The sequence below is a fragment of the Caloenas nicobarica genome, chromosome 16 (assembly GCF_036013445.1).
Source record: "Caloenas nicobarica isolate bCalNic1 chromosome 16, bCalNic1.hap1, whole genome shotgun sequence".
Taxonomy (NCBI): Eukaryota; Metazoa; Chordata; class Aves; order Columbiformes; family Columbidae; genus Caloenas; species Caloenas nicobarica.
Window position 1 is genome coordinate 73,164 of NC_088260.1, and position 12,440 is coordinate 85,603.

General features: G+C 37.8%; 1 protein-coding gene across 2 annotated transcripts in view; it reads right to left on the reverse strand.

The window, feature by feature from the left end:
• Positions 1-294: 294 nt before the first annotated feature.
• GOLGA3 (golgin A3) overlaps positions 295-12,440 on the reverse strand; it is a 29,706-nt gene continuing 17,560 nt past the window's right edge. For both annotated transcript variants that reach the window (XM_065646186.1, XM_065646185.1), the window contains exons 15-24: positions 11,673-11,889; positions 10,842-10,985; positions 9,975-10,172; positions 9,153-9,269; positions 8,532-8,671; positions 7,611-7,743; positions 7,289-7,411; positions 6,759-6,923; positions 5,648-5,811; positions 295-4,669 (exon numbers count right to left, since the gene is read on the reverse strand). In XM_065646186.1, the coding sequence (XP_065502258.1) occupies positions 4,465-4,669; positions 5,648-5,811; positions 6,759-6,923; positions 7,289-7,411; positions 7,611-7,743; positions 8,532-8,671; positions 9,153-9,269; positions 9,975-10,172; positions 10,842-10,985; positions 11,673-11,889 (1,606 nt within the window). In that variant the 3' untranslated portion in view covers positions 295-4,464. The remainder of the gene's footprint in view (positions 4,670-5,647; positions 5,812-6,758; positions 6,924-7,288; positions 7,412-7,610; positions 7,744-8,531; positions 8,672-9,152; positions 9,270-9,974; positions 10,173-10,841; positions 10,986-11,672; positions 11,890-12,440) is intronic.

Below are 12,440 nucleotides of genomic sequence, written 5' to 3' on the forward strand. Positions count from 1 at the left end.
TACATGCAAACTTCAGATGTTGCCAAATTCAGGCCAAAGCAAACACACTCAGTATTTTGAACATGTTCAGCAAACTGAGAAAAAGCAAATGTAATGGAAATAAAAGCACAACCAATTTCAGATGTATAAAAATCAGTGAAAAGTCAACATGCAATAACGTAGTCTTTCAAAATATAGGTTTTTTTTTCCTTAAAGTTTCAGCATGTTGAGAATCCTAAACATAAAAAATTACTGTCCAAAACCAAAAAGATGCTATCAATTTCTCTTTAAAAGCAAAACCAACATGGAGCCCTTTACCAAAAATAGTTTATTGCACAAAACTTTCCAAGGAATTCCTATGCACATTTTTATAATCAACATGCTTCGTATGATCATAAACATTGATTGTACATAGCATAAATCCTCCATTCCCTGGGTTATCCACTCAAGAACATGAAATGACAAACTTCTATCGTTACAAATATGGCCTAAGCAGACATACTGAATGTCATGTCTAATACATACAATATTTTCTTCACAATATCCAGAACATATTCCTCTCCTTCAGGAAGGTGTGCATCTGTATTGGAAATCAGGCTGCCCTACTGCCCAAGACTGAAGTGATACACCTTAGTAGGAGACAAGAGTGAGCAGATGACAGCTGGTAAGCATTAGTAATTACTTTGGACTGTACTTGTTTTCACAGGAAAATATTTAAAGGCTCTGGTCATGGCAAGTTTCATGCAACTATTCACGCTTCCCCAGCAAAGTTAATAAAGCATACATCACAAGCTTTTGCTTCACCAGTAGCGAGTTTGTCATCTTTAATTTAAATGTATAATGACAATACTAACTGTGCCGAGTGCACCTTCAATGTTGTCATAACCAGCATCACACCACCCATGCCACTGCGGTTTACTCCCCTGAGGAGGAACAAGTAATCCATGGCAATATGAGCACTAGAACTTTCAATGTGGATATTACTCTACTCTATATGCGAAATTCTCATAGATTTCAGCTAGGATATTGCCTGAATAGACAGTATGGGATTGGATCCTCTCTTTGCATGAGTGGATAAGGGGCTCAGCTGATCCCAATACAGTGCACAAATATTTCCAAGAAATCTGGAAGACAATAGAATGGAGCATTATGCAATGTTCAGCAACACTAGAGACTCGGTAACTAACATTTTTTTTCCACTGTAGGGTTTGCTGGTTTTTTGTTGTGTCTTTTGATTGTTTTTTAAATTTAAAAAAAAAAAAAATTCAAAAGTCCTCAAAAACCCATTATAGCATCTGAAAAAGTAATCCTGCAGCATTTACCAACTTTCACCACTTGGGAAACATTCTCACATTACAGTGACATTTCTCCTCGATCAACAAGACTTGGTTTAGTAGCTAGCAACCGCTGAAGAAACAGACATAGAAAGTACATTCTATTGCAGTGCTTGAAAAAAGAAGAAAAAAAAAAAACAAAATATTATTTTTCAGTTTCTAAAAACACACCAGTGTTAATGAGGCACTGATTTTCCTCTGATGTATTTGGCAGGGGGGAGGCAGTTTTCATTCCTACCGTGTTTGTTTTATTGCCTAGAGAGCAGAGACCTGAAGCTTCGTAGTGCAAGCATGCTCAGCCTCAGGGTGAGGCTTTTTAATAAAACAGCAACTGTTTCTCTGGGTAATTCAGAAACATAGCTGATACACTTCAAAGAAAAGGCCTCGCTTTTATCACATGCTGCACGCTCCTCCTAGAAGGCTTCCCAGTGACTTCTATAACTTGACTTAGTACCTCACTGGATTTAGATCCTCAAGTCTCACCACCTGTCCTTCCTTTACTTAAAATGACATGGTGCCTCTGTTCCTAGAAGAAAAAAATGAAAATACCTAGTGTCCAAGTGCTTTCAGAGACAGACAGGTGGGTCAACGCAGAAATCTAATCTGAGCACTTCACAACAGCTCCCTCGGCTTTAAGAGGGAAAACACGCAGGCAAGGCTACTTGATTGTATAGCTCAGATGTCTTTATAAGGAGCTAGTGAGAAAATGCAGCACTGCACTGAACACAGAATGCAGCATGATTATTGATATGAAAAGGAGAGCAGACATTCTGAAGAACTATGAAGGTTTCCAACAATTATGGCTTCTTTTATACCATAAAAAACCCCTTTATCCATACAACTGTTGCCAAATTCAAGAGATTAAAACATAATGGATTCTTAACTGTAGGCAACGTATTTACCAAAATGAACACCAACATGAACGCTGCACAAGTGTTATTTTATTTAAAATTCTGAATGTTTGATAACTGTTTTGTACTGAATCTATTATTCATTATGTAGTTTTAATTTTGTTCTTTTACAATACCGCATTTTTTTTTTTCTTCAAGCTTAATATACAGGCAACTTCGAGAACATGACAGCAGCAAGATATTCAGGACCATTTACTCTGCAAAGTAGACTACAGCAGTATGCAGACATGAACATGTCTAAGCTTGTCTGTAAGGCTTTTGACTTTTCTTTGAATTGTTTGGTAATTCTGTATGATGGGCACCTAATGCCACACTAATGCATTTCTTCCTTCACCAACTTCAAAACCTTGACTTTTAGCATCACTTGACTTTGATCCCAATAAAATGTAAGGTAAAATACAGTAGCTGAGGGGCATTGAAATCAGTCAATATAGACACTTTAGGTGCAAAGTGTTCAACGGAACTAGAGCTTGAATTGATAATTATGAGAAATCAGACTTTGGATAAATATGGGGGGCTTTGGGTTTTTTGTTTGTTTGCTTCTTTTTTGCCTTACTGCTAAGCTAACTGCAATAATTTTCTCCCCCAACCAACCAAACCCATCCAAAAGCAGCAAAAGTCTCTTTGGAAAAATACATGTTTTGTTTGTTTGTTTTCACACCAACCTAGAGTGGACATAATTGAGCTATTCATGTTTTAAAGACAAAAACACGCTAGTACATGAGTTGCCACTAAATCTTCCAAATAAGCTGCCACATATGCTTTGATTTGTGCTTCAACATTTAGCACAAGGGTGAGGCAGCCCCTCCACACCGAGTTTTTGAACCAGGAGAGGGCGGGCTTATCGCTGCACTATGAGCCACATGGAGCAATGCGATCAAAGGTGAAGGAATCTAAAGTGGGCTGCTTTAGCAATAAACTAGTCAAGATGCTCTGCAGAGGAGCTGCCACAGGACCAACATTTCCATTCACGGTGGACACCTTGTCATAGAGGGTACAAAAAGCAGGGGAAGTGTGTAGGAGAAGATAAAGCTAATAAAAATAATTTTACAGGCATTATAATTTTGCCTTTTAAAATAAAAATAATTACATTTCTAAAAGCTCTTACACTTTAGGGGCTGATTTCCCTAAGCCATTTGTACAGTATGTCAAAAAAACAGCAAACTTAAATGTAACATTAAAACAATGACAGTAACAAAAACCCCTCACGTCAGCCTTAACTTACAGTACATAAGCATATTAAAAGATTTTCAAGTGAGAAAATTACGAGTTTTTTCTTTTTTATATATTTTTTTTTTTAATTTTTTTTTTTTTTTTTTTTTTTTTTTTTTTACACACATACCTTTTTCAAGGGTGTCTACTTCAAAAGTTGAACTAAAAAGGTGCAAGAAGTGTTTGTGCGGTGAAGCAAAGCTCCCTACTGGCCTGCGACTGTAAGAGGAAAACTGACACTTCAGAAAACATCCCAGGCAAATCTGTCAAAGATACGTACTGGTCTGCATTGCTTGTCTTTAAGGTCTCATTTCTTTTGCTATAGGTCACAGGTCATCTTCATAACTAGAAAGGGCTTCAAATTAATTTCTTTTCTTTAAATACAGGTATCTATAATCCGAATTTCAAGAATAAGAGATTATACGAGGGAGAAGAGAAGATGCTCGGAATATCCAATTCTCAACCACTGCTAATGGCTGAACATGAGCAGAACCTATTTTTACCAGTGATTTGGATACAACCTAAGATAGGGGAAAACACCACCACCCCACTCCCCCAAATTAAAACAAACAAACCAAACAACAAACCACAAACAAAAACAAAAAACCACCCCCACAACAAATACTAAAAAACAAAACACACACCACCCAAACCCAGATGTGACATAATTAAGAGTCATTCCTTACCAAACTCGCACAGATCAAACAAATACAGACCTGGAAACAGATGTTCCGCTTCACCTCATTTTAAACCTTCATCTGATACTCTTACTGAATCCCAAAATGAGCTAGGTTTACTACCTGGCAGTCCCCGACATAACAGAATCATCGTGGTAAGGTTTCAAACAAATCCTTGGAATAGCGTGTTATGCATTTATTATTCACCATTTTCTCAAAACCATGTCCTTTGCTTCTACAGGCAAATGCACAAGTCTGAACGCGATATTAAAAATGAAATAAATAAATAATTTTGATAAAGATTTGTTTACATACTTAAATCAATAGGAAGAAAGACAACTAATAAGGAGGTTATAGTGTCAAAGCTTCCTTTTCACTAACACTACAATTCCGTTTCTTTTCATCTACAGTAGGAATCTCCTGGTCTGATGCAGTTGCAGGACTGGTAGAGGTAAGGTCCATTAGCTGCCCCTCAATCTGAGTCCACGAAGACATTGATTCATGTACTGTAATGGTGTGTTCCTCCATTTGACGCTGCAGGCTGTCCATTTCTTGCCTTTCAAAAGTATTGAGAACAAAAAAGCAAAAATTAACAAGCAGAAAGCTAACTGCAAGATCAGAAAATTCATTTGTTATTCTTGACGCCTACTCTGAGTCTATCTAAGCTAAATCTGTATACAAAAGAAAAAAGTCTACAGAAAGTTTAGGAATTGCCCTTCTCAAATTTAAGGGTGGAAGAACTACAATATGCTTAATTCAAAAATAAGGGCAAATAATGCAGCAGCTCCTTTGCTGCACATACTCCTTGCCAGGGATGACGCACCACTGTTTCCTCAGAAAAGGCATTTAGTGACTGCAACCTGATGAACATAGTACTCCAGGTATAAAAGACAACATGGGAGGTAGAGGTGAGGAAAGCAGCAGTGAAAAACCACCAGATAAACGCTTCATGACTTTAGTCAGACACCAACTTAGCAAAGGGACTAGCCTGGTAATACAGGATCACAGAACATGTTTAAGGCAAGTGACCTGTGATCATCAAATGACGTGGTAAGAGCAGCTCAGTTCTAATAACCCGAACTCCCTGTCTTCCTGAAGTTGTAACTCTCCTGCTCAGAATCTCACGTGCAACCTTGTAAGTAAAGATCCGAAAACATTTTTTTGGCAGAACGAACTTCCCCTGTAGAGATTTCTTATTAACACACTGCCTGGGCTCCTATCAAGAGCAGCCTTTCTGATGCTGTGAAGAGAGAGAAACACGAGTGTTTCCACCAGCAAGAACAACTAGAAATAGCTCTGGTTTGTTCTACTGTTTACAATTTAGGGTGGACATTTCGTCTAGTTCATTGTAAAGGCTTCTTCCCCTATTATATAAGCTGGCACTTACAATGACAGAACATCCTGCTATCCTAAATATAGTCCCAGTAAGAAGAAAAGAATTCACTTCACAAATCCTTTTTTCCGTAGGCTGGCAGCTGGTTTCTTGCAAACATGTTTAAGATTATTTAATATGGTTGAAAATAACAGGTCATACTTCAACTGCTGGAGACAGCTGTTCAGATTTTTTAAAGGCTCCTTGCTCACAGCTGTCGGTGGTTTCAACAGTTCTTCCAGCAAGGCAGCAGGCACTGGACAATCAGGAATCTTGACTGGAGTCACAGGATTTGAAGAGTTGTTCTCCCCTTTCAGTTCCTTCCTCTGGTTACAAGAGCCAGAAATACAATGAAGTTATTTAATCGATGCCATTTTTACCACATAGAAAGAGTCTTACATCACACTACTGGTACAGAGCTGCATTACAGAGCAAGAATCAGAAGCACATTCATGTTAAATCTCATGTGTCACAAGTAAAAGTTCCTAACCTAATGTCACCTGCTAGCCATGCTCAGAAGGAAACAAACAGCATCTAGAAGGACCTACTCAAGAACTCACTCTACGAAAGAAATAAAATAGGATGGATTTAAAGCAAATTACTTGGATCTTCACAACAAATTTTAATAACATTCTTTAAGTATAGTTAAGAGAACAATTCAGAAAAAACAAACGAACAAAAAAACCAAACAAAAAAACCAGTTAAGTACAAGCAAATAATTCCTTTTGGAAATTCTGGAACCTGCAGAATGGGGCATCAGTATCAATGTCTAAAACAATGAAACGGAAGCTTCCATACAAATTCTGTCTCACTAAGTGAGAGAATTACTTCAGGGAGGGAAAGAGCATGAGATATAGTATTACTGCATTTTCTGTGCACAAGTAGCACATCAGAAAACTCGAAGAAACCACTAAGTTACCTTTTGAAGGAGAGGATAGACACATGAACATTGAGAAGGTATTGACTACAAGAAGATATTAACTCCATATTTGCCCATGACGCATTATTTAAGTGCTACTTTTTAAACTGTATTATTTTAAGTCAAAACGTAAATGTAAGATCATACACTAAACAAAAAGATTTCTGAAGTAAGAGGTGGGAAGTCAAGATCAGTACAATTACTTTTGCCTGCAAATCTTCCTACATTTATCATTTAAATACCAGAACGTCAGCAAGTCTGCATCACAGGCAGGCATTTCAGAGTTTTCACCAGGTTTCCTACAGCAGAGTATTTTCTGATATCATACTACATGTATTCTTCCTATTTAAATACCTTCTTCATCTTGTCATGCTTCAGGTCCAACTTCAGTTGCTGGTTCTGCTGCAGCAGCGACTTCATGCTGTTCTTCAGCTCACTCACTTTAGCCTGCAGCATAAACTTATCCTTCTGAGTCACCGACAAGTCTTCCCTCACCATTTCCAACTCAGTCTTGATATTCTAAACGGGAAAATAAAATCAACGTGATCCACAGAAACAGTATAAAAATTCCAGCCAATTAATGTTTTTGGTCATTTTTTTCAGTAACCAGAAATACATTAAAAAAGCTCAGTAGCCTATTTTAACAGGGTATGGTCAAGAAAATAAGCAGCTATCAGCACAAGGTGAAACTGTGAAAAAGTAGACACTGCAAACGCACAGTGACTAAGTTTTTATGAATAAAAATTTATATTAAAAAAGCGCATCAGAAAAATACCAGTAAATACACTTTTAAACAAAAAAAATATTGTTTTAATTGCCCCTCCCCTCCACCCCTTCAGTGATACCAGTTATTCATTAGAATCTCCACCACCTAGATTAAATACCTGCAAGACAGCCTGTACCCCTTCTAACTCCTTGTGGCTGCGCTGTTCACTCATATCCAACTGCCGCTTAAGTGTTTCAATGTCTCTTTCTTTCCGTTCTACTTCCCACTTGAGGTCTTCCACCTACCGCGGCAGGGGGAGAAAGTATCTTTAGAATTATTTATACATGCAGTCAACTAGAAAATCTGAAATACATTATTATGTCTCATGAACCCTTCCTGGTTCTAGCAAAACTTCATTAAAAAATATCGAATTATAGAAAAACTAAGTAATATACTACATCATAAATAAGGATAAAACACGGTAAATGTGCAATTTTTACCTCTTGGCTTACTACGGGCTGTTTACTAAGCTTGTCATCCAGAGTCTTCTGCAGAAATTGGAGCTGAGACCTGGCTTCTGCAAGCTCTTGCTGAAACTGTGATACCTCCTGGGAATGTTTTTCGTCCTCTACCCTGCACAGCAGGATTAACAGATATAGCAGTTATTCAATCTGTCCTTTAAAACAAATACTACACTGGGTAAGCTATGTAACCATAAGTGACGTGACAGTGCATGGAACCTGGTTGGTTATAGCTTTGACTGAAGGCTCTACCAATACATTCACAGCAAGAGTCGAGTCACGAAAAGCTTTTATATGAGACAGATGCATGAATAGCTCATTAAATATTGAAAAGAAATTCCTTGAGCACTAGTAATAGTCCAGTTACAAACAAAAGATTACACAGTAAGAACCAAACCAAAAAACCTGTCAGCAATTTTACTTTTAAGAGGAATACAGTTAACATCATATCCACTCTCATGGAGGTCTGACAATCTTATAATTCAAGAACATACCTTCTATACAAGGAAAAAAAATTGAATTTGAATATATAGTGGAATACATTAAAAAGAATCAAATTCATCCTCTGTGAGATGTGGTAGAGAGAAGAATAATAGAATATATATGAAGTGTTAATTCTTACTAGTAACATGAAATAGTAAAAATCTGTGTTGAAACAGTAAAAAAAAGCAGATGCTGAAACCTAAATACAGTGCACACTTCAGGTCTACCTGAATTATGAAGGAACAGAAAAATTCAAGTATCCTAGAGTCCAAACATGCATCCTATGGTCAGGGTCAGCTGGGACACATTTCAACATAATCTGCTCCAGAGTGGCAAAACCAAAAATTCACTAAGGTATGTCTTTTTCAGAGGATTTGTTTTATTTACTATTCTCTAAAAACTTGGACATATACTTACCGCAGTTTGTCCACTTCAACCTGAAGGGCTTGAACTAGCTTTTCTTTGGCATGTAGCTCTTTCTTGATTTCACTGAGCTCAAGCATGGCAGCTCTGTAATGACGGCGGTTATGTGCTGCATCTGCTTTGGCAGCTGCTTCCTACCAGAAAAAAAAGCAGCAATTTTTCTCTGTTTTATCACTGTAGGTGCATCACAAAGGGAGCTAGACTAAAGGGGTACAAAACAAATCAAGAAGGAAGTTGTGCAGCTGTTGACGCTTCTTGTCAAAAAAACGTACTCTTAGTGTTGTTACCCCTATTAATGCTAATGGCAGTTAATAACTATATATAATGGAAGAAGCATGTTTGCTATACTGCTTTTTGATTGTGAATTTCTGGATGAAGCAGCATCACTTCAGGGTATGTCCCACGCATTACAAATCAGAACGGAACTTTCCTGGTATGCTTAACACAGGGCACAACAGAAAAGACATCAACTCCTCTTTCAGCTGATGGCCATCACGACAGAGACCCTGCAGAAAACAGTCTATTACAAAGCATAGATTTCGTTTCAAGCTACTTTTAAAATACTTTACATTTAAATCACCTTTTAAGTAAATAAAACAAAAGATGAGCCATTACCTGTTTCTTAAGGTCTCTAACTTTTGCCTTTTCTTTCTCTAAGGAAGCCTGTAAAGCTTGAATAAGTTGTTGCATTTGCTGGTCCTCTTCCTCTTTCCGCTTTAGGACTGCCTGAACCTGTATCACATCACAAAAAACACACACATATTTTGTGTGGGCTCACTGGAAGACCAGAAATGCCAATAAAGGAAAAATAAACACAAGCCAATGCAGGGATTGCAATAATTCTCTCTGCTGTTCACTGATACCACTTTCCTCGTGGCACCCTTTCAACCTTAGAAGTAGCTAAGGTTAAAGGGGAGCTCACTGCTTACATTCGTGGGGTACAAGCAAATGGCAATGTATTACTACTGGCATAAAAATCATTGATGGCATCATAGAATCATTTGGTTGGAAGAGATTCTCAAGATCAGAGTCCAACCGTTAACCTAGCACTGGCACTAAACCATGTCCCTAAGAACCTCATCTACACCTTTTAAATGCCTCATCTCAACGAATCCGTATGTAGCACAGTTTGTATGTTCCAGCTAACTTAACTGAGCCACACTTTCACTATTGCAAATATTTTACTGTGATTTTTTTTTTCCCCTCCAAAGAAACAGCTCTGTTTAGTGAAAAGTCTCATTTCTGATCTCATGTTTGGCCCCCTATAATACTGCTGTTATGCAACACACGGAAGACCCAGATCTGGAGAAAACACACCAACTTTGTATCATACCAGTGAAGATGTCTACGTCCTGTTATCATAAATATGAGCTAATTCCTTTAACGTATCATATCAAACAGTCAAAGGTATTATATTTAAGGTATTCTATCAAATACCTGCAGATTCAGTTGTACCAAGTCTGCCTCCCTTTTTGCTAATGCTGTTTCTAGGATATTGTTGTGCTCCCTCAAAGCAGCGTTGGACTGACTAAGACCTGTAAGTTTTCCGCGTTCATGCTCTAGTTCAAGGGCCAACTTCTTATTAATTTCTTCTAAACGTTTTATCTTCTTCCTGAAGCCTCTAGATTCCTGAAGCTATAGCCAAAGAAAAAAAAAAAAAAAAAAAAAAAAAAATCAAACAAACAGAACCAAGCCATTCCAGATTACTACCACAAAAAATTGTAAGGTAAACTCATTAACTATCTTGCTTTCCTAGAGTGGATTTTTTTTTTCCTTTTTTCTTTTTTAAAATGAACACTTCCAAATAAGTTCAGTTAGGTATTTTTTTCATTTTGGAAGACTAAAATGATTCCTAGAAAGCAGAATCCAGGAGTACTGTTCAGGTGCAGGTCAAGAGTAGTGTATATATATACGCACACGCGCACACACGCACGCGCACACACGCACACTTTTTTCCTGCAACTCTACAACCGAACACCACCACCCTGCGCTCAAAATCACTGAGCATCCATGACTCCAAATACTTTCAAAAGATAATGACATCCTCACTGTCTCATGACCAGACACTGCTGGTATTTAACATAGGAACTGCTTTTCTCTCTCTTCTTCTTTTCCCCTATACAACAACGATTCATGAAACCACAGGGCAGTAAAATTAAGAAACATCATGTCACTGACACTTCCTATGTGAGATTCTAATTTCCTGCACTGTTGTAATAAAATTATGGTACTAAAATTTCTCCCTGCCTCTCGGGCGCTATTTACTGTCACATTCCCATCGACTGTGCAAATTCAAGCAATCACCTCATCCTCAAGTTCCAGCACTTTCTCTCTGTATTCTTCAAGCTCCTGGCTGGTAAGTGAAATCACTTCCTGCAGCTCTTTTTCCAGGATCAACTTACTGCTGCGAACAGCTTGCAATTCTGTCTCCAGAGCATGAATCTTTTCCTAAAGACAAACAGACCACACGTATGATTAATATATCACCCATCTACAGGAGCAATTTTTTGGTTGTTCAGACATCTACTTCTCTAACAAATATTAAATGAGGTGCTCGTGCTTAATGTAAAGGTCTTGCTCAGAGCTTTCCACCCTCGCTACTGCTGTTGTGTATTTGATATCTTGCTCCATTGGTCCAAGGAACTGGAGCTTCCCCCAATAAATTGATTTTCTTATCACAGGCATAACATATATGAGTAAATTATGACTAGGCTGAAGAACTTTTAATTCTCAATGAGGAAAAAGCAGCAGTAAGAGCTAGAATACTGGAAAAAATCTTCAGATGCTGAGGCTTTCAAAAAAATCCACACAACCAAAAACTAAACCAACAATAAAAATTAACCAGGAAATTTAGCACTAAGGCTGATCATCCTCATGATCTTGGATTACAATCGGTAATCTGAAAGACACAAATAAAATTAAAAGAAAAACAAGCAAAGCAAAGCTTGCCAAACCACCTCTCTCAAACGTAGTCAAGGAAATTCTCAGTGCTTACAACACCGACAACATGTTTTTATCTAGCTTTATATTCCAAGTATTGTCATCACCTCAGTGTAAAACAATATTTCAAGACTTATATTTAACAACAAGATAGCTCTATCTTTGTACTAGCAATGTTAAAAGATATCTGCATACTTGAGAAATCCGGTTGTTTCCGTCATCAGTGATTTGTGCTTTTAGTTTGCTCAGCTCCGCTTCAGCAGATTCCTTTGCAGCGAGAGATTCCTGTAGCCGACGACTAAGAATGCCAACTGCATTCTCGTAGGCTTTATGTTTTGCTTTCATCTCTTTCTGAGCACTGGTCAGATCTGACCCTAGATGCTTCATTTTCTGTTTCTGCTCAGTAATGGCCCTAGAGTGAAAGCAAAAACAAAACATCAGGTAAAACCAAAAACTGCCAGAAAACAGTACTAAAAGACTAATTTTTGACATGGCCCAACAGAACCCAACATCCACTTCTCTCCCCTTGTCCCGGAGTCACCCATCTCATCAGAGAAAGCCTTTGGCTGGCAAGGTACAATTTGGCCGTTTGCAAGACAGTACCTTGAAGACTCTTGGTAACATTCTAAGAAAATACTTACAGTAATTAAGGGGTCTTTATCTGAACTACAAAAACTCCATTATGAAGGAATATATACTACCCTCCCTAAAAATAACACAGAATTAAAGTAAGAATCTAATCCTGGTGGATATGTCAAGTATCATAAAAACCCTGTGATCACCAGTGGAAGAAAAAAATGGTTCTCATTAATGCCAATATTCAAGCTAGTAAAGGCTAAAATTCAGGGAATGGCAATCAGGATTAGCTCCAATATGTATGTTGTATGACATATACTGTTGGTTAAAAGCATAAGTGAATCAGAGGCGAAGCTGCAACACATGTGTAGCACACAACCAACGCTT